The 23,242-nt window shown below is 43.0% G+C and overlaps 1 protein-coding gene across 1 annotated transcript; it reads right to left on the minus strand.

Annotated features, from left to right (window-relative positions):
• Positions 1-5,839: 5,839 nt before the first annotated feature.
• Positions 5,840-18,455, minus strand: LOC109893078 (U1 small nuclear ribonucleoprotein 70 kDa-like). Its single transcript, XM_020486105.2, has 10 exons — positions 18,246-18,455; positions 16,490-16,643; positions 16,303-16,365; positions 16,052-16,106; positions 15,896-15,960; positions 15,483-15,545; positions 15,277-15,358; positions 8,762-8,863; positions 8,525-8,627; positions 5,840-8,213 (listed from the first exon to the last, which is right to left on the minus strand). The coding sequence occupies exons 2-10, from the start codon at positions 16,634-16,636 to the stop codon at positions 7,388-7,390; spliced, it is 1,506 nt and encodes a 501-aa protein (XP_020341694.1). The 5' UTR covers positions 16,637-16,643; positions 18,246-18,455; the 3' UTR covers positions 5,840-7,387.
• Positions 18,456-23,242: the final 4,787 nt, after the last annotated feature.

The following is a 23,242-nucleotide window of genomic DNA, read 5'->3' on the forward strand; positions in this document are numbered from 1 at the left end:
AACGCAACTGTTTGGATCTGAATTAATCAGACATTCAGCCGTCATATTGTTTTAAAATAAACTTTGTTGAATGGTCAATTTTGTATTGATTTTTTATTAATAAAAAAGGCACACATTCACACGTACTTGTGCTCACTTTCACACGTTTGTCACACTTTTAAGTAAAACATTTATGAAATAAATAGAATTAAAACATTCACAAGTTCACACTTCATTGGGTTATTTATGTATTTATCCCCATTCATGTACACTACACTCACTCACACACACACACACTCTCTCTCACATTCTCTATCTCACATACAGACAAACGCACACACACATGATCCAATTGCTAAAAGGCTGGATTTCTTCTAATCACCAATTGTAGAATTTCAATTACATTTGTCAACCAGCCACTCACTGAACTTAAGGCTACAAAATGATTAGGTAACATATTTATGAAACAACTTGTAAGGTTAGAGAACATAATTTTAAGATTGTGATGGTCAGAGACAGAAGAGCTTATAATCACTGATGTTCATTTTTAGAGATTTATGTTTACCTAAACCTGTCGCTGCTTTTATACAGGCAACCCAATTCTGATATTCCACTAATTGTTATTTTATGGCAATAATTGGGCAAAAATATCAAATTGGGCTGCCTGTGTAAACGCTAGCCCCTTACGAACCATCTTGATCTCTCAAACTTACATTGATAGTCTACACGGATACAGTCTTGCCTAGTCTTGCTAACACCTGCTATTCTACGTCCTTGATTTGAGACAAAGACAGTACAGTATTGTCTAGCACACTTTGTACAAAATAATAAAATGCAGTACTACAGGATATCTCTTAACGTAGCTCTTTATTAGCTAGCTATAACTGGCATGTTCACGTATCACCAACCAGGATCAAACTGCCCATGACCTAACCATTTATGTGGTCTTAACCAATCATAGCACAGTATGATGTGACGGTAAAATGCATTCAATTCCAATTCAGTATGTTTACACATATGAATATTACAAGTATGGAGATAGGCAGAAACTGCTTCTCCAATAGAAATCCCGATCACACTTGTAGGCGATGTCATGGCGACACTGGCTAAGCTCATGCAGAAACACATAATCGGGTGTGCAGGCTGTCAAAGCAAAGGCACTCATTCAATATAAAGTTCTTTTTGACTAAAATAAAAACGTTTCAGTTTGACACTTTCACGAGGTTGTAGTAATAACGCGTTCATCTACTTAAAACATTGGCTCGAATCTAAGTTGTGCCTTTAGATTTCTAGAAAATGAACCACTAAGGAATATTTTTTTCACTTCCCAAACCCCAAACAAACCCTGGTCTGCTTGGTCTGTTTCTCAAGCGTTCCCGGAAGTCTCGTGGTGTTGTGCCTCTGAGTTTAGAAACGATGTGCTTAAGAGTCTGGAACAGCTAACAGCTTTGATGTGTCGTCACAAAGCAACTATAATGAAGGGCTGTGCCTTCAGACTTCAGCTACACTAGTTGGATATACCGGTTTTGAATTGAACGGATCGTGAAGTTTTACGTTAGGACCGACCCAGCCCTTCTGTTTCCAGCCAGCCCTTCCGTGGTTACCACTAGTTACCACAGCCACAAAGTAAAAATTGGCTATATCGTAAAAATGTATCAACACGAAAATGAGCTTTTTGGTCTTGCCTTTTACTACAGTGGGCTAAATCAGCGTCACACCGAGTTTTTATTGGTTGTCTACTTTGAAACAAAAGTAAACACCTCACACATGGTTATGGGCTTAAAAATAGTTTTTTTTACCATGTCAGATATAGAGTTGAAATGTATTCAATTTTGAGTTTTCATCCCAATATTACACTTTATATACATCACAGAATACTGAAATATAACAAAACAATTTGACATAGAAACACAGGGTTTTCAACGTAAAATTTTTTTGATTAATTATTAGATTATGAAAAATATTAATAACATTCCACCCATGAGGCCACTAGGTAATTTGACAGCAGGAAAGGGGTACATTTAAGGTTGGGCATAAGGTTAACAGTGTGGTTAGGTTTAAAATCACGTTATAACCCCCTGGAGTCGATTGACGTGCAATTGTAGAAATAGGCAGGGTTTATGACTTTCCGTGATAAACAAAAACACACACACACACAGTAGCTAGCTAGCAGAAACCTTCGGTGTTCAGACATCGTATCATGATAGGGTGTCTAACTCATGACACACACTTTCTAAACGTTAAAACAACCATTTTACACTAAAACAAGTGACATATTAGACATTCTAGCTAGCTAGCTAGCTACTACTGTACTATCCATGTTCACTTCTGGCAAGTTTCCTTCCTGCCCCCTAATTTTGCTGATACATGAACATTATGTACCCTAAACATTAATAGATCATAGTCTGGCCCAAAAAGATCAGACTACAGCAAGTATGACCAACAAAACCAAAACAGATATGAATCATCTTTCATCAAGTCAACCTAAAATGTCTATCTAATGCAACATTTAGAAATGTAAAGATATAGAAAACAGAGCATGCACAAAATGTACTTTATTTTACAGGATGAAATGTGAAGGTGTGGAGACTCAGTGAAGATGTAGAGTAAAGGTGTCTTTCATCCCTCTCTGTACCCGGTGCAGTGGAACAATTCTTGTTCAGCCTCATAGTAGCATGATCCCAGTTCCGATTCTGGATTGCTGAACTCTGTTTCAGTATGATATGTTGGATAAAGGAATAAAGACAGACACCAATGTCAGGTTCAATAGCCTTGTTAGTGCATTGTACAAATCCGTACAACTGGAGTCCGGGGAACAGTCCGGCTAGTCGATTACCTATCAACTAGACTCCGTAACAAACTCCTGCAAATAGTGAAAGGACATTTAGATGTCTATGGGACAACCATAACATTGTAACCATTAACATTGTAAAACACTCAGTGGGCTAGGAGTTATTCCAACTTAAGACCCTAGGGAGGACGAATGACCTGTCGAACTGCAGCAACCTTGTACTTGTTCATATGAATTTGAGACTAAATGGGGGGTCCCTTACACAGACACAGACAACTGCAATTGGACAATAGAACAAATAGGTCTGAGCTTGCTTTATGCAGGGTGCATCATTTATTACGCACCTGTAGTTAAAAAATTATTCACACAGTATATGTCATCACTATGTTGATAGGTTAGTTTCAGTCAATTTGGAATTAAAAGTCTAGGTAGCCTAGCCAGCGTGTTTGTGGCACACCTTGAATCTCAGTGGCATGGGGGTCATGATGTGCTGAAGGATAAGTGGGCAGGCATTGCCAAAGACACCTACATGGGATTCTGATGTTAAGTTAAACCACCTCTGCCACTACTTCTTGCAGTACTTGAGGAACAACTTGTTTCCATAAACCATTCCATAGACATTCCCTTCCTAAACCAGACTATAGTCTTGAGACTCTCTCTTTCTCTCTCATGCTGGTGTAACCGATGCGAAATGGCTAGCTAGTTAGCAGTGGTGCGCGCTAAAATAGCGTTTCAATCGGTGACATCACTTGCTCTGAGACCTTGAAGTAGTGCTTCCCGGCTTTTGTGGAGCGATGGGTAACGATGCTTCGTGGGTGACTGTTGTCTGTGTGCAGAGGGTCCATGGTTCGTGCCCGGTTATGGGCGAGGGGACGGACGTAAAGTTATACTGTTACACTGGCACTAAGAAGACCTCCTTTACCATCAGTATAATTTGTTGGCATTGGGAAATGATACAACAGTTACACCTCATTAAAAGACCTAGAGGTTTCTGTTTTATGTTGTTTCACTTTGAAGACACTATCTATGAGTGGAGATGGCCCCTAGTAAAGTAGACAGTCGACATGGGCTATAATATATAGTAAGTAATGCCTTCTCAAAATAGCTCATGTTAAACTGTCACTCAAATAATGTTGTCTGATACCACTTTTGAACATTATGTGCTCATATATATGTGACAAAGTGAAAATGTAGAGTTTCCATCCACCTCACGTGCAATGTAGATATAAAAGAACGCAGCAGTTAGAGTAGTGAGTGAAACCATTCACTTCAGGAAAAGGTGTGATATAAATAAAGTTTCCTTTCATTATGTTTTGTTGAATTCATAAGAATATTTGCTGCCATTGTAGTAAGGTTGGCAATACGAGAGGTCTTTGGACTTACCATTTTTGTATTCTTTTCTAGTCGGTTTTGAGTGCTTCTCCCCTATTTGGGAAGTTTGTCTGCCTGCTCCTCAGTCAGAGTGATATTCTGAGAGCATGTTCATGTCTCCTTCCTCTGTATATAAAAAAACTGTTTAAAACTGTATAACACAATAGTGTCTTTGGAAAACGGGTTCATATATCCTAAAGTCAATAGTGAATGTGACTGTATATATTTATTTTGCCGTTAATGTATTTACACAGATGCACCTTGTGCTGGGGACAAAAGGCAACTAAAATGTGCTGTTTCGTCGCAACAATGCCACATATGTCTCAAGTTGAGGGAGTGTGCAATTGGCATGCTGACTGCAGGAATGTCTACCAGATCTGTTGCCAGAGAATTTAATGTTAATTTCTCTACCAATTATATTGATATGTTTATATACTAAACAAAAATATAAAACGCAACATGTAACAATTTCATTTATTTTACACAATGCCATACACGTGATCTGCGGTTGAGCTGCAGGTCAGACGTACTACAGCCTCCATCGTTTTAGGGCATTTGGTAGTACATGCAGCTCAACCGCAGATCACGTGTATGGCATTGTGTAAAATAAATGAAATTGTTACATGTTGCGTTTTATAGTATATAAGCATATCATTATAATTATATCATTATACAATTCATGGTATCAGGCAAGATTGGGTCTAGGCTTCAGGTATTATGGGAATAGCTATTCAGGGTTGTCGCTGTTTTATTTCAATCTAGCTCGCTAACCCGCTCTGAGCAAACCTTTCACTACGGCTGGCAGCGGCTAGCTGGAACATTAGTCTTGCGATTCATTCCATATCCATTTGGCTAGTCTGACAAGCCAACGTACTTCAAAATTGTCAGTCACGGGTCAATAATGTACAGATATTAGAAGTGTGTCAAACACATTTAATGACAAACCATGTAACTATTTAGGTAAACATATGAATTACCTGTTGCCCAAAGTTCGGCGCAGGTGTTAGCAACTGGTTTGCCATGTTCAGAACATGTGGCCACAGTGAGAAAGATTTGCAGTGGTGACGTCAGACCATCCGGTTAAGTAGCCAAAATTATATGAAAGTTAATTGATTGGGTTAAGGTGAACCATCCCTCAAACTAGTGGACCAATGGAGACTCATTGTCTACACCTCCCTCTAAATTACCACCCTTCACAAAAAAAAGCCCAAACTTAATCAAACTGGCAGTGAAAGCAAAGAAATCGAGAGCCAAGATGTGAGTAGCATAACCAAAAGGTAGAAAATGCAGGCAAGAGTGTAGGCAAAATGGATTCAATAGGATTGGTTGTTGGGAAAGATTAACTGAAAACCTTTAAATCATTTCGGTTTTGCTCTCACTTTAAAATAGTGTTTGCAAGTTTTGGGGTTTTGCTTTTGATGTTAAATACATTTTGCTTTCAATTGTTTAGCTTTTGATTAACAAATTTCACTCTTCCTTGAAAATACGTTTACATTAGCAACTTTTATCGTGTTTACAATTTATTTTTGTCTAAATGCAATACACATGGCGTGAAATTTGCCCCATAAAGTATGATTTAGTTCTCCCAGTCACTGGCCCACACTCCAGTACAGTAGGTGGCAGCAATGCACCATGTCGGATGCCAACCGACGATAAACCTGGTAGTTTAGATTACTGAAAAGGATGACCGACTAAATGTTCAATATTTAAAATTTAAAAAAAACTTTATTTCAGAAGAATCAGAACAATTCCATTCAGGGGGTTCCCCCATCTTGCTTTACAGAATAAAAATGACATGCACTTTGCAACACATTTCCTTACTCCCCCCCCCCCATTTTTAACCAGGTTTCCATCCAACCTTTTTATGCACGCAAAGTACGGCAGATTAAAAAGTAATGACAGGCCTGACGGAAACAAATGTCAACTAGACAAGATGGAATGTGTTGTTAAAATGAATGCGAGAAATGTCAGTGGAAACACTTATGCGCAAATATTGATACAATAACCATCATATCGACCTAAACTTGGGAGTCACGCGTTGACATGTGGTCCTCCCACTACGACTAGTCGGGAAAGCGTGCGGTTCATTAAACTACAGATTAAATCAATTAATATAACTCGCAGGGTGGTGAACTTGCACGGTAATTAGCTTGATGTTACTTTCCAATAAATATCCAGGGTCTTATTCTGGTGACATGATAGTCAATGCTTGGCTGCTGTTTGAAAAATAAAGACTCACTCTTTTGTCCACATCTCATGTAGGCTATGTGTGTGCTCTAGCAAACGTCGTGCTGTTGGTTAGAGGACATATGCCAATAACAAAGGGGGCACACGCTATATAACACATTTTTTTGTAACAATCAGTGGGGTTAAATGCGTTAAGGAAAAGCTAGTTCAATGGGTTTCGATCCATCGGAATTTAACCGCAAAATGCATTTTTATTTTCACTAGATCACGCACAGCCTTTTATTTGCAACAAGTCAATTGGATGGAAACATCTTTGGTGGGAAAATGCATATAATGCCTTATGCACAGAAGAATATTTGCATGAAAATCTGTCGCCAATTGGATTGAAACCTAGCTATTGGTGTACATTTTCTTGAGAATAGCTAGACATATGGGTTCAGACAGTTGAGTAAGATGTTCTCAGGGTTGTACTTTAAAGTGAAAAAGGAACATATGAAGGCTCAAATATATATATTTTTTATTTTCTCATCTGCTTTTGTGGGATCATGGATTGATACAAATCACTTGGGGGGGATGTTACAAAACCTAAACAACTTAGCCCCTATTAACAACCCCCAGAAAAACAACCCAGGTTGAATTAACACCAATAGATATTTAAGAAAAAGAAATATTTGAACATAACTATGCAATCTCTGCCTCACTCATAAAGGGATTGTAATCAGACAAGTACTTGACAGAGCAGAATGTCAGATTAAAGTTCCGGTTGGGGGAGAGCGTGAATGTCAAGGGACAGTGAGCACAGTTCTCAGTTTGGAACCGAGGGACGGGTTTGAAATAATTATTTTGTGGTGTGGACCTTTTGTGGGGGTTCAAATACAGAAGAAACAAAACCCTACTTAACCCATAAAGACAGTTTGTTATACCTACACTGCTCCGTTGTGGCTTCTAACAGGGCAGCAGCTCATTACAGTATCATTCACACAAAGAGGGAAGGGGTATGTGGGTTTGCTGTATATATAAAATAAAAAAAACAGGAACTTAAAAATGGCAACGCCCCGCTTAGAACTCGTCTGCCTGGGTCTCCACCTTGTAGCCGTTCTCATTGGAAACGTAGCCCTCCCCCGACTGCACAGACTCCTGGTCCATCATCAACCCATCCTGGCTGTTCTCCTCTGGCTGGGGCGGTGCTTCCCCCGCCTCCCCGTTACCCACGTCGTCCTGCTCGGCCGAGGGGGGCAGGAGAGAGCCATGCCGGTCCTCCCTGCGCTCCCCGCCACCCCGCTCCCTGTCTCTCTTATGCTCCCTGTCCTTCTCCCTGTCCCCCCTGTGCCTCTCCCGGTCCCTCTCCCGGTCCTTGTCCCTGTGGCTGCGCCTCCGGTCACGGTCCCGCTCCCTGTCTCTGTCCCGCTCCCTCCCGCCGCGCTCCTCTCCCACCTCTCCCCCTTCCTCACCCACACTAGGCTCTTCAGGCATCTTCTCTCCTCCCTCCCCCACCATACCGTCTCCAAGCCCCATGCCCTCATCCCCCTCGCCACCCTTGCCCCTCTCCCGGTCTCGCTTGCGCTCTCTGCTGCGGCTCCTCCTCTTCCTTTCACCCTTGTCTCTGCTCCTCTCCCTGCTATGACTGTCTCCCCCTGGTCCTCCTCCCCCCCGCTCCCTCTCTCGATCTCTCCTCCTGCCACCCCCTACGCTCTCCTCTGCGGGCCCTGCCAGGCCCAGACCCCTGTCGCCCCTCTCCCTGGAGCGGGAGCTGCGCCTGCGTCTTTCCCGGGACCGGGACCGCCGTCTTTCGCCACCACGCTCTTTCTCCCCCCCACGCTCGCGCTCACGGCTGCGCTCTCTGCGCTCCCCCCTGGGCTCAGGTCCACGTTCGCGCTCTCGTTCCCTGAGGTGAAGAGAAGGGCAAAAATAACAGTCAACTGACAAACCGCTACAGAAAACTTCAAGTCAGTCACACCAAAATGTCCAATCCCAAGTCTACCGCTAGCCCATACCCTCTAGACTTGCATAGATCTAAAATAATTGGATCGATGTAACTAAGGAATATGGTAATAAATCCCCTTCGTCTTCAGATAATTTTTCTATATTGCTACATCTATCCATTTCTTTCAGGTCTAATGGATAGGGCCTATTTAGAATAGGGTAACATAACCCTCTCTTAGTGGACCACCCCAAGGGCCCAGTGTAGTTACTCACCCTCCAATTGGGGGGTGGTCATCGTAACGTGAGGTGTCGTCTCTTCCAGAGTGCTTGATGTTGACGTCAGCCCCGCCTCTCCTTGTCCCACCAAGACCACCGCCTGGTTGAGGATACATTCAAATGTGTCTATGATTTGTATTTAAAACTGACTAACATGAAAGGGATTCATTAAATGGCCAGTGCAAAGAGAATCTGTTAATTATACAGTCACAGAAATCATGTGCAGTTCCTCACCTAGCCTGCGGGGATGCCATCCCTTCACAGTGCGGCCTCTCTCAACATCCACCAGCACTCTCCTTCCATCGATCTTCTTCCCGTCTGCATGCTTGTAGGCAGCTGGAGGAAAGGGGGGGGGGGGGGGGATGAGAGAAAGGTAGAGAGGGGTAAGATGGAGCTCTGCGGTTTCAAAGGTAAGGTTAACAAAGAGTGCATGAATATACTGACCAGGAGCAGGTGAGGTAGTGTGGAGCTGCTCTCTGGGCAGACAGACCATGTAGTAGTAGACCTTTTTCCACCACTAAATGCTGCATTTACCTGCACAGCGATCTTTTTTTGAAGAAGTATTTTGTTGTGCAAGCACTTTACTTAAGTAAATCTTTATTTAGAAAAAGTTAGAGGGATAAAGAAAAGCATTCTAGCCGCAAATTACAAGTGAGCCGGTACAGCAGATAGAAATGTTTTTTTTTGTGAACTACGCATTAAATCATAAAAATCTCAAAACATTCCATTTTATTATATACATTATATAATATATTTTAAAAAACATTGAAGTTTGGCCTATAATGATTGCTCTGTTTCACGTGGAGCACCAGAGACGGAAAAGTGAAACGCCGCTTAAAATAATTTAAATCTTACTTAGGTCAAGTGACCACACTGTCAGAGGGTCAACCTCTTACTGTTGCGTGGCTCCTTTTACCTTGAAGCTAAAAAGGTCATAGTTTAGACCAGGGGTACTCAACCTACGTGGCCCAGAGCCCGCTGCTTTTCTGTTCTGCCTCATAATTGCCAACCTGGTTTCCCAGGTCTAAATCAGTCCCTAATTAGAGGGGAACAATTGGGGGATGGGGGGGGGGTAACTGGCGTCGGGGTCCAGAGTTGAGTTTGAGGAGATTAGACCAATCAACGGTCTTGACATTGCCTACGACTATAAGCTAATACATCTAAGGAAGCAAGCAAAAATGCTCAATATCAATTATATGCATACCCTTAAATTATAGCGTGACGCATGAAAGGCTCAGGTAGCTTTGGCTAAGATTTACCTACAACTATGCATTTAAATTGCTCCATAGTGATATTGAAAATACACAGCCTTTCATAACTATAACTTTAATCTCATGGGATTCTGTGTAAAAATGCATTAAAGCTACCAGTGTCAGCTAGAGACCATTACCAATAATGCACTATTACTGAATATTGCGTGTCCCTAGCGGTTAGCCTAGAGTTTAAGAGTGGTGGGACAGTAACCAAAAGTTTGCGGGTTCAAATCCGAGCGGACTAGGTGAAAAATCTGTCAATGTGCCCTTGAGCAAAGCACTTATACAGAGTGACTTACAGGAGCAATTAGGGTTAAGAGCGCCTGCTAAATGAATTAAATGTAAACGAGTGGTCCAAGCAGTTGACAGTACTTTGATGTGGAGTGCATTTGAGAGCATGCGAAAAATGCTTGTGCACTTGAAATAAATCAAGACAGTAATTCATATAGCAACATACTATTTATTATATTACCCAACCTGACAAATTGATGAGAAATGCATTTGTGCATGTTCACCTAATTGTCACATCTACAACCTCTTACCCAGAAGGAACATCGAATAGGAGTCACCCCCATGGATCAAACAGCCACACACTTCGTCTAGCCTCTTATAGGTGGAATTGGGGATTTTATACCAGCAGCCAGGTTTCCACCCAATTGGCGACAGATTTTAAAACAAATTACCTTAAATCCGCATGAATGAAAACGTGAATTTTCCTACCAAACCGAATTGTTGCAGATAAAAATCAGCGCGTGATGACGACGTTCATGCATATTTATTTTTTATACAAACATTTAACAACCAATTGTCACAAACTGTTGCGTTTAATAGTAAATGTGCCTACGCTGGTCTTGGCGTGTGCTCTAGCCAACAGCTCGCATATACAGTAAGGGTAGGCTAGTCTACACAAGATAATGATGAGAGAATATTTTGTCAAACAGCAGTCAAGCATCATGTCACCAGCATAAGAACAAACATTTATTGGAAAGGAGAATCAAGCTCATCGCCATGCACTTTCATCACCATGTGAAGTTCATCATTCATCTATTTTATCTGTAGCCTATTAAACTGCATGGTTGCCAGAGTCATAGAATTGGAGTCGCTTGACTCCAAGTTTTTACTTCGATAAGACAGTAATTACTATCAATATTTGCCCCTAAAAGCACTAACAACGCTATTTCACACATTTAATTTTACAGAAAGATCCCACCTTTTCAAACTCCGCATTAATAAAATTGTACCGAAACTTCATGTTTCCATCACAGCTGTCGTGATTTGCTTTAATATGGTATGACTTTTCAAAAACTGGATGGAAACGTGGTTAGTTACAAACCAGGTGGATACTGCCCTGCAAATGTTGACACCTTAGGCACGTCCTGCAATAGCCATCATCACTGGCACGACCACTTCTGGTGTTCTTAGCCCCCAGTTCAGTGAGACATAAAATACCAGTGACATTTGTTTGAATATTTACTCCAATTGCCAGAATACACAACCTTGTATGACAATGCTGCTTATTACACAAACATATCTTCTTACCCTATACATGTTGTGCTTCAGACTATAGTGAGGCTAATGTAAATTAGGTTGCCTTACATACAACCTCTGACCTTGTAATACTTGTCTGGAGGGGGAGATATAGTGGAGGGAATCATCGCGATATGAGAAAATGTGTCAAGTTATATACACATACCTTAGTGGATGCTTTATGGGCTGCTGTGTTTGTTTTGACCAACTATCTTACCACCACCTGGACAAGAGCGCAGTGTCGGACTCAGAACCGCCGGGAGCATAGGGCTTCCAGTTGCAAGCCAAATTGGCAGGCTCCAGCCACTGCCAGATTTAACACCAGTCTGCAGCTTCCGAGTCAAACTCAGAACCCACACACACACACAAATATATACTCCCTTGGGCCAGACAGTCTTGGGATCAGTCTCTTATGACCGAAGAATTCGGCAGGATCCATGATGACCCATCCTGGCCTCTACACTGGTCTGCTCTGCTGTGGTAGACGATCCAATGGGAAACGGCAGAGGACTCTTTCCTCTTTATATCCAATTAGAGGGCCTTACCAGAACCACTCGCTTTTATAGCCAGAGGGTCTTACCAGAACCCCCTCTAGATCATAGCAAATCATCACTGTACTTTCATGACACCTCACAGGTTTATACTACCAGGGGGCCTTACCACAACCCCTCACTAATCAATCCGGGTTTGTCTTACCACAAACCATAACCTTCTCAACCAATCAGAGAGGACTTCACTCAAAGGGGGGTGGGGTTGCCTTAACGCAACCCCAAAAAGAAGGCCTAATACATTCTTACTATACAAGCACACATGGTGCATATCAAAAAAATTATAATAATTAAGAAACAAAAAGGAATGCACCTAGAGAAAATTAGATAAGTGTTTGGTGTAGGCTAGAATAAATGTAGGCAAGTTCAAGTGGTGACATGTTTCCTCACTTGACTGGCTCTATTAGCTATATACACCGGATCCTTACAATCAGCTGTGGTAAAGAGATCTGGGGGTGAGATGACTGCCATGTCTGAATGAGCTATCGCTATGCTCGTCAACATCTGCTCTTGCCTAGTTATATAGTAGGGACAAAGCTACATATGTGCATAAGTATGTGCCTTCCTGTAAAAGTGTTGAGTCCCCTCGTAAGCCTATTCCATTAAAGCCAGCTCGACGCACACAAGAAAAGACCTTAACTTAAAATGCTAGGGGATTTAGTTTTGGGCGTGTGGTCTTTTTGATGCAATGTTATGCAAAAAAAAAAAAAAACATTCGTAATGATTATGCAAGAGAACCCGATAAACTAAAATAGTAAAAGCACCTAGGCCTATATGTAAAAGTATTAAAAAGGATACATCTGAGGTGGCTTTAACACAAAAGGAAAACTCAAAAGGCACCCATTAACTGACTAATGGCCTGGGGGTGCGTTCAATGGTCAAAGCACCAGATCCGTCTTATCGATGTCAGTATTGTTCAAGCAACATTTAAGCAGCCTCAAAAAAATGTGCTTTGCCCATTGAACGTAGCTCCTCTTCCCTAAATAGGATGGAGGGTGGAAAGAAAGCTTACCCATCATACAAACCCATCATACCAACCATATACTGAGCTGTGGTAGTAGGGTGTAGATGTATCATAACCATCATCATCTGCAAGCCAGCTCTGGCCAATAGCCATCACAGATAGGCGGCTGCAGTGGCAATGAGAACAACAAACAGTTAATACACTGCAGAGCCAGCATTGACATCCCCTCACAAGTCAACCCTCACCTGAGTCACATCATACCAAGGGTGGGCGACCTTGGTCCTGGGGAACACTATTCCCTGCCTGTTCATTGCACCCTGGGTGCATGACCCTAAGTGTTCCAGCAATGAATCAGCGGCCACATTCCAGGCCAGCTACACTGCAGTCGCCTTGCCTCATCACCAACTAGCAGTCAGGCGTCAGATTCTTATTTTATATGATTTTTATCTGACATGTAAAACACCTACCCAGGTGTTGTGAGATCTGGCAAGTAGTCAGCCTGGAAGGTGGCCAGTAAATAGCAATCTTAGAGAGCAACTGATTTACACCTGGAACACCCTTCTGCCTGATAATTTGTTTAAATTCGATCAATGAGAATAATACCAGCTGGCATGGTAGCTCGCCAGGACCAGGGTGGAGGACCACTGATATGAGCTGATAGAAATGGCCTAGTGTCACAAAAGCACTGAGATGAGGGTACCCAAGTTAACCAGACAAGTTAGGGGGAAGAACTACCCTGTTGGTGACCTGTAGCTTACCGTTGGTTGTCCAACCAGGAAACCTACCTGTTCCACTGATGACTTAACACTCCTAACTATTACAGGCCTAACCTACAGCAAGCAAAGACATTCAAGGTGACCAGCAGAACAAGGCTTAGAAGTTGTTTATACATACAAAAACATAGGCCAAACCTTCCCACCAAATGGCACCGCCACATACAAGTGTCATGGCTGGACTAACTGCACTCACTCAGACAAGTGCAGTACAGAAACCCTTTCGTAGCCTTGAGTTAGTCAAGAGGTCATCATGCGCCACACAAACAGACATCACACAAAACTCAGCACCTTGTTTCCCCTAATTAATAACATATCGCCATTCCAAACTCAGTTGTAAAAATATAAAGGATGGATGGATTTTGGGGACCCTTGTGTTCAGAGTTTTAATCTTTAACTCGTATGGACTGTGGGTCCATATTTTTAACCCCCTTCCCAATAGGCTTGGGCAGTATACCGGGGTATTTGGAAAAAGACACGGGATGGTTTTTCCATACCGTCAACACCACTTAAACTATTTGAGGTTCATCAATACATTTTATTTGTAGCCACTTAAGTAAACACCCACAATCAACTTGTGCAATACGTTAGGAGACAAAGAACAGAGTTCTTCATTTCACCTGTCACATTATTATGAAGCTTACAGTAGTCCCCAGTCATGTGGTGCTTGTTGACAGGCACACAACTACGAGAGAGACCGGAGCCATGGGAGTGACTCACTGTTGTGCAGCATGCGCCAGGTGATTTAATTACACTATGGGAAGTCTAAAAGTTAACTGCCTAAAATGTGCCAACTTCTGCATTTGGTTTGCTAATTTAGTAGCTAGTTAGCCAACTAGCTAAGTGGTTAGCTTCTTCTAAATCAAGCACTCACTTGGTAAAAGCAGAGAATAACCTCCTGGATCAAGAGCCCCGCTGGCAAATATTAGTTTTGTGCTTGCAGCAAACTATCATTTGAGTTACAAAATGTTAGCAATGCGGTCGTTAGCATTCTAACCGGCAATACCGAATATCCCAGTATGACACAAGGTCGGTATGACAATCTGGATACCGCCCAAGCCTACTTTCCAGCTAGTTCTCCTTCTCTGACCCTTTTCATACCATTGTGCCAATCCAAACCATACTCTGCTGGCTTGGATACTTTCCATTCATGTCCTCGCAGCATAATCAGGACAGTGCAGTACAGCTCGGTGTGGCTCAGCAGTGAACACTGTTTTTTTTATTCTTTTTTTTTTTTAAACATTTGGCAGATATTAAGAGTGGCCCTAGGACTATGGATAAATGTGAAACCATCACTGATCCTGGCCCTTCAAAAGGGAAATCGCACCAAGGACAGCATAAGCTGCTTGTGCAGTACAGAAAATAGCTACATTTTAAAAACAGAGCCTAGCCAGTTTGCTCCATAAAAGGTGCTATTCAGTCAAGAGGGTTCCTCCTGCACTGGGCAAGAGTACAAGGTGCCGATGTTAACTAAAAGTCGGTAACCCCAACTGGTACAACTTGTAAAGCTATGGTGAAATTCTAACCATTTGTATGGTTGTAAAATTGATCTAGCGAATTTTTTTTCGGTACCTTTCTTTTCAGTCTTTCAAAAAAATACTATCCCACCCACGTACCCTCCCAGCATCCAGACTCATTTGAGATGAGGTGGGTTATGAGGGGGTTGGTCTCTCATGGTACTCACAGTGCATGTCTCTCTCGTGCTCGTACTCTATGAAGGCGTAGCCTCTGGGCTTCCCCGACCTCTTGTTGTAGACGATGTAGATCTGGAAGAGAGCGACTATAATAACGCTAGCTGAACAAGCTGTGGGGGAGGGGGCACACAGAGGACCAATTGCCACTAACAAATTATAAAACCAAAGGGTGGTTTAGGAGACAGAGTAAACGTACCCGTTTGATGGGTCCGTAGACCTCAAACTCACGACGAAGCTTGGATTCCGTGGTGTCATAATTCTGCAGCAATGATAAGACAGTTAACATCGATCCCATCAGAACTTAGCGGAAAACCCAGTTTCAAATCAAATTTTACTTGTCACATGAGCCAAATACAACAGTGTAGAGTTTACTGACAGCCTGGTCTTAGAGTTGTCTTCAGAACACACTTCTGGGCTTCATACCATTCAATAAAAAATGTAAGTTATGCTTCAAGAAGTGGCTTCCTGGTTTTCATTTTATTGCAGAGAATGTATGCTTAATTTGTTATTAATCACTACCTGGCTTTAGTATCAGTGGCAAAGACAGGATGGAAGAGAAGGTAAAGATGCCATGGAACATGGAAGGTAGCCTGTATAATGCACACTTACCACACGAGCCACAAACAGGGTCTTGAAGGCATCCCCCTGAGCATTGGGGTCATTGTGTGGATCCCCTAGAATGCAGAAGAAAATATTACAACCTGACTTTCATCAACTTCCAGTAAATCGTATGAAGGTCACAAAAGCTCATCCATGTCAACTTACAGAGCTTCAGTTCTGTCTCCACAACCGTCTGCCTCCTCTCGATCTTCTCCCTCCTCTGTAAAACAGAAACAGGTTAGCTAGGCCCCTCAGACTCAAATCCCAAATTGTCACTTTATATATACACATTAGAGCCATGTACTAGTACACCCCACAGAAGATTTCCAGTCTTATTCAGATACGCATTGAGGTTTGACTAAAAAAAGTCAAAAGAAATGGCCACAAAGGGAAGCGACCACTCTACCAATTCTCACCTTCCTCTCCAACCTCTCATCGCGAGTTTCTGCCCTAGTGGGGGGAGGGGCATCTCTGGGGTCCTATCAAAACAGTCCAAAAGTTAGAGGGCCAAAGGCATTCAATCAAATAATATACAAAACAGCCAACTACCCATGTCATTCACGAAGAGTTTCATTGCACAAGAGCTAGGTAGGTTAGCCTTACCTCAAAGTGCCTGATGAAGGGAGCGATGCCACAGTATGGCTGGTTGTGGTGTTTTTCATGGGGAAGCTTCTCCAACTGGGTCAGAAATGGTATGGGGTCCCGGGGCGCAAATAGGGCCAGCAGATTGGGGGGTAAAAACTGGGTCATCTTTCACCTGCAGCAAGAAAAATAGACGTTTAGTTCATAAACTACGTAGTTTCTAATAATATGCAGATGGAGTTGCATCAGTGTTGCCATTAAACAGTGTGGACAGAGCCACAAAGGCTTGGAGGACCATTGTGACAACCATGTGCAGCTCAATTTCTTCTGCAAAGGTAAGGCAACATCTTACTTTCATGTGTGGACCTAGATTCGAAGATAGTGTCTAGGAGAACTGATCAATGTTACCAAACAAAGCTCAATCTTCCCTTACCTGGAAGCTTCAAGGAAAATAACACATTTACAAGGATAGCTAGCTAGAATAGTGAATGGTTTAGGCTGACTGCTGGTTATTCATATAAACACAAAAATATAAAAAGCAAAAATGTCAGATTTTACTGAGTTTGTTCATAAGGAAAATCAAACAATTGGAATAAATGCATTAGGCCATAATGTATGGATTTCACAACTGGGAACACAGATGTAACTGTTAGTCAGATACTTTCTTGGGGGGTAAGGGCGTGGATCAGAAAACCAGTCAGTATCTGGTGTTACCACAATTTGCCTCATGCAGCATGACATTTGCATTGAGTTGATCAGGCCTGTGGAATGTTGTCCCACTCTTCAATGGCTGTGCGAAGTGACTGGATATTCCCACACGTTGATCCAGAGCATCCCACACGTGCTCAATGGGTGACATGTCAGGTGAGATTGCAGGCCATGGAAGAACTGGGACATTGTCAGCTTCTAGGAATTGTGTACAGATCCTTGTGACATGGGGCAGTGCATTATCATGCCGAAATATGAGGTGATGGATGAATGGCACGACAACGGGCCTCAAGATCTTCACGGTATTTGTGCATGAAAATTGTCATCGATAAAATGCATTCATGACAGTTAGTTGTCTGTAGCGAATGCCTGCCCTTAACGTAAACCCCCCCCCCCCCCCCCCCCCCTGCAGGCAATGGTATAAATAGTGCACACAGCCATGCATGCAATCGCTATAGACGTTAAGTCACTGAATTCTTCAGTAAGGCCATTCTACGTGGCACCATCACAGGATGCCCACCTTTCCAACAAGTCAGTGTGGCAAATTCCTGCCCTGCTAGAGCTGTCCCGGTCAACTGTAAGTGCTGTTAATGTGAAGTGGATAGGGGTTCTTGCAGTTGCAGGAATGCCCATATGCAGGAACGCCCCGAATTTCGGGAAGCAATTGCACCTTTCTCTAGACTAACACGAACAACGTCACAAAATGTAATCATAATATGCGCACGAACTGTTCCAAACAGTTTCGGATGAGGACGCCTTTAGAGCTAGTTGTCTGACTTCTGACTAGACACCTCAGTGTTGGGCTAACGTTAGCTAACAACGCAGTCAAACAATGGACCACCCTGGATAACGTTAGCTAGCCAATCCACCAAAGCATTTAAGTTAGTTAAATGCAGGAAGACCATACACCTAAAACGAAATATGGTACATTTTAACATGTCTATTTTAGTTAACGTTACATATTCCAGTTTAGTTAACGTTACATATTCCAGTCTACCTAAAGACTGTCCACCATAGCATAGGCCTCGTGCCGCCACTCAGGGGTACTATACATTTATACCCTACTCACCTCAGCTCTTCATTCAATCCCTTTAAAACTCCGAGAGCCCGAATCAGGCAACGTGGAATAAGAGCGTGCGCTCTATTTGTTCAAAGCAAGATGTTTTCCCACAGATGAATATACTTCAGCAACCGAGAGATACAGAGGATTCAGCTTGGTTAGCTTCTTGCCAGGGGGAGGGAAACGATCTGTCCTCAACTTAAAATGGCGGTACGCCGTAAAGGGACGACAATATCGCAACAGTTCCTCTAATGTTTCACGACACTTCGGGCTAACTTACGTTATACCTGGTTTCTCAGAGAGGAAGGGGAAGAATCTCAGGTTTGGCATGAAATCTTTCCAAATGTGAGATATTTGTTTTGAACGGAGCTGTCAATCCAGCAGATTGTAACATCTCTGAAAAAAATACTGTAACCTACCTCGGTGTAAAGATCACCAACAATCTTAAGGCTGTGAATTATCTTAATTTGAACCCTGTAACTGAATCTGTCTACAAAAAGATTATCCTCATGGTTAGGGAGGGATTTTATTTATTTATTTATTTTACCTTTATTTAACCAGGTAGGCAAGTTGAGAACAAGTTCTCATTTACAATTGCGACCTGGCCAAGATAAAGCAAAGCAGTTCGACAGATAAAACGACACAGAGTTACACATGGAGTAAAAACAAACATACAGTCAATAATGCAGTATAAACAAGTCTATATACAATGTGAGCAAATGAGGTGAGAAGGGAGGTAAAGGCAAAAAAGGCCATGATGGCAAAGTAAATACAATATAGCAAGTAAAATACTGGAATGGTAGTTTTGCAATGGAAGAATGTGCAAAGTAGAAAAAAAATAAAAAAAATAATGGGGTGCAAAGGAGCAAAATAAATAAATAAATAAAAATTAAATACAGTTGGGAAAGAGGTAGTTGTTTGGGCTAAATTATAGGTGTGCTATGTACAGGTGCAGTAATCTGTGAGCTGCTCTGACAGTTGGTGCTTAAAGCTAGTGAGGGAGATAAGTGTTTCCAGTTTCAGAGATTTTTGTAGTTCGTTCCAGTCATTGGCAGCAGAGAACTGGAAGGAGAGGCGGCCAAAGAAAGAATTGGTTTTGGGGGTGACTAGAGAGATATACCTGCTGGAGCGTGTGCTACAGGTGGGAGATGCTATGGTGACCAGCGAGCTGAGATAAGGGGGGACTTTACCTAGCAGGGTCTTGTAGATGACATGGAGCCAGTGGGTTTGGCGACGAGTATGAAGCGAGGGCCAGCCAACGAGAGCGTACAGGTCGCAATGGTGGGTAGTATATGGGGCTTTGGTGATAAAACGGATTGCACTGTGATAGACTGCATCCAATTTGTTGAGTAGGGTATTGGAGGCTATTTTGTAAATGACATCGCCAAAGTCGAGGATTGGTAGGATGGTCAGTTTTACAAGGGTATGTTTGGCAGCATGAGTGAAGGATGCTTTGTTGCGAAATAGGAAGCCAATTCTAGATTTAACTTTGGATTGGAGATGTTTGATATGGGTCTGGAAGGAGAGTTTACAGTCTAACCAGACACCTAAGTATTTGTAGTTGTCCACGTATTCTAAGTCAGAGCCGTCCAGAGTAGTGATGTTGGACAGGCGGGTAGATGCAGGTAGCGATCGGTTGAAGAGCATGCATTTAGTTTTACTTGTATTTAAGAGCAATTGGAGGCCACGGAAGGAGAGTTGTATGGCATTGAAGCTTGCCTGGAGGGTTGTTAACACAGTGTCCAAAGAAGGGCCGGAAATATACAGAATGGTGTCGTCTGCGTAGAGGTGGATCAGGGACTCACCAGCAGCAAGAGCGACCTCATTGATGTATACAGAGAAGAGAGTCGGTCCAAGAATTGAACCCTGTGGCACCCCCATAGAGACTGCCAGAGGTCCGGACAGCAGACCCTCCGATTTGACACACTGAACTCTATCAGAGAAGTAGTTGGTGAACCAGGCGAGGCAATCATTTGAGAAACCAAGGCTGTCGAGTCTGCCGATGAGGATATGGTGATTGACAGAGTCGAAAGCCTTGGCCAGATCAATGAATACCGCTGCACAGTAATGTTTCTTATCGATGGCGGTTAAGATATCGTTTAGGACCTTGAGCGTGGCTGAGGTGCACCCATGACCAGCTCTGAAACCAGATTGCATAGCAGAGAAGGTATGGTGAGATTCGAAATGGTCGGTGATCTGTTTGTTGACTTGGCTTTCGAAGACCTTAGAAAGGCACGGTAGGATAGATATAGGTCTGTAGCAGTTTGGGTCAAGAGTGTCCCCCCCTTTGAAGAGGGGGATGACCGCAGCTGCTTTCCAATCTTTGGGAATCTCAGACGACACGAAAGAGAGGTTGAACAGGCTAGTAATAGGGGTGGCAACAATTTCGGCAGATAATTTTAGAAAGAAAGGGTCCAGATTGTCTAGCCCGGCTGATTTGTAGGGGTCCAGATTTTGCAGCTCTTTCAGAACATCAGCTGAATGGATTTGGGAGAAGGAGAAATGGGGAAGGCTTGGGCGAGTTGCTGTTGGGGGTGCAGTGCTGTTGTCCGGGGTAGGAGTAGCCAGGTGGAAAGCATGGCCAGCCGTAGAAAAATGCTTATTGAAATTCTCAATTATGGTGGATTTATCAGTGGTGACAGTGTTTCCTATCTTCAGTGCAGTGGGCAGCTGGGAGGAGGTGTTCTTATTCTCCATGGACTTTACAGTGTCCCAGAACTTTTTTGAGTTAGTGTTGCAGGAAGCAAATTTCTGCTTGAAAAAGCTAGCCTTAGCTTTTCTAACTGCCTGTGTATAATGATTTCTAGCTTCCCTGAACAGCTGCATATCACGGGGGCTGTTCGATGCTAATGCAGAACGCCATAGGATGTTTTTGTGTTGGTTAAGGGCAGTCAGGTCTGGGGAGAACCAAGGGCTATATCTGTTCCTGGTTCTAAATTTCTTGAGTGGGGCATGTTTATTTAAGATGGTTAGGAAGGCATTTTTTAAAAATATCCAGGCATCCTCTACTGACGGGATGAGATCAATATCCTTCCAGGATACCCCGGCCAGGTCGATTAGAAAGGCCTGTTCGCAGAAGTGTTTCAGGGAACGTTTTACAGTGATGAGTGGAGGTCGTTTGACCGCTGACCCATTACGGATGCAGGCAATGAGGCAGTGATCGCTGAGATCTTGGTTGAAGACAGCAGAGGTGTATTTAGAGGGGAAGTTGGTTAGGATGATATCTATGAGGGTGCCCGTGTTTAAGGTTTTGGGGAGGTACCTGGTAGGTTCATTGATTATTTGTGTGAGATTGAGGGCATCAAGTTTAGATTGTAGGATGGCTGGGGTGTTAAGCATGTTCCAGTTTAGGTCGCCTAGCAGCACGAACTCTGAAGATAGATGGGGGGCAATCAGTTCACATATGGTGTCCAGAGCACAGCTGGGGGCAGAGGGTGGTCTATAGCAGGCGGCAACGGTGAGAGACTTGTTTTTTGAGAGGTGGATTTTTAAAAGTAGAAGTTCAAATTGTTTGGGTACAGACCTGGATAGTAGGACAGAACTCTGCAGGCTATCTTTGCAGTAGATTGCAACACCGCCCCCTTTGGCAGTTCTATCTTGTCTGAAAATGTTGTAGTTTGGAATTAAAATGTCTGAGTTTTTGGTGGTCTTCCTAAGCCAGGATTCAGACACAGCTAGAACATCCGGGTTGGCAGAGTGTGCTAAAGCAGTGAATAGAACAAACTTAGGGAGGAGGCTTCTAATGTTAACATGCATGAAACCAAGGCTATTACGGTTACAGAAGTCGTCAAAAGAGAGCGCCTGGGGAATAGGAGTGGAGCTAGGCACTGCAGGGCCTGGATTCACCTCTACATCGCCAGAGGAACATAGGAGGAGTAGAATAAGGGTACGGCTAAAAGCTATGAGAATTGGTCGTCTAGAACGTCTGGAACATAGAGTAAAAGGAGGTTTCTGGGGGCGATAAAATAGCATCAAGGTATAATGTACAGACAAATGTATGGTAGGATGTGAATACAGTGGAGGTAAACCTAGGTATTGAGTGATGAAGAGAGAGATATTGTCTCTAGAAACATCGTTGAAACCAGGAGATGTCATTGCATGTGTGGGTGGTGGAACTAATAGGTTGGATAAGGTATAGTGAGCAGGACTAGAGGCTCTACAGTGAAATAAGCCAATAAACACTAACCAGAACAGAAATGGACAAGACATATTGACATTAAGGATAGGCATGCTTAGTCGAGTGATCAAAAGGGTCCGGTGAGTGGAGAGGTTGGTTGGTGATTTAGACAGCTAGCCAGGGCATCGGTAGCAAGCTAGCATAGGATGGAGGTCTGTTGTTAGCCACCCCTTACGTTCCGTCAGTAGATTAGTGGGGTTCCGTGTGGTAGAGGGGATTAATCCAAATCACACAACAACAACAAAAATAAAAACAATAGATATAGTTATAGAGGCCCAAGAAGAAAACATAATAATAATAATAAAATTAAAAAAAATTAAAAAATTGTTTATTCAGATAGCAGCCGGTAAGACAGCTAACGGTTAGCAGGCCGCAGATGGGCGTTCAGGTAACGTCGCGACGGAGGAGCCAGCCGAATAACTCCATCGGGTAGATAACGTCGGCAGTCCAGTTGTGAAGGCCCGGTGGGGCTCCGCGAAGGCAGTAAAACGGGTCCGGATAGGTGACTGCAGCCCAGGTGTGATTGATGGAACTCAGGAGTGATGTTTGCTCCGGAATCGACGAAGGCCGATAGTCACACGGATAGCAGCTAGCTAGCTGTGAGATCCGGGTATGAATGTCCAGAGAGCAGTCGAAATCCAGGGACATGAAGAGAAAAATTGGTCCGGTATGTTCCGTTCCGAGCCGCGCCGTACAGAACTGGCGATAGATTTTCGAGCTAAAGGATAGCTGATGACCACAAACCGTGGTTAGCTGAATATTAACGATTTGCCAGTAAAGGAGCTAACTAGCTTCTGAACTAGCTTCTGGATTAGCTTCTGGCTAGTTT

The sequence above is a fragment of the Oncorhynchus kisutch genome, linkage group LG6, assembly GCF_002021735.2.
Source record: "Oncorhynchus kisutch isolate 150728-3 linkage group LG6, Okis_V2, whole genome shotgun sequence".
NCBI classification, from domain to species: Eukaryota; Metazoa; Chordata; class Actinopteri; order Salmoniformes; family Salmonidae; genus Oncorhynchus; species Oncorhynchus kisutch.

Coding starts and splice junctions, on each gene's coding strand:
- LOC109893078 (XM_020486105.2), bottom strand. CDS start 16,636: ATGACCCAGTTTTTACCCCCCAATCTGCTGGCCCTATTTGCGCCCCGG. Junction 8,864..15,276: donor GCACGAGAGAGACATGCACT/GTGAGTACCATG, acceptor CCTTTCCTCCAG/CTGCCTACAAGCATGCAGAC. Junction 8,214..8,524: donor GACCACCCCCCAATTGGAGG/GTGAGTAACTAC, acceptor TCTTCACCTCAG/GGAACGAGAGCGCGAACGTG.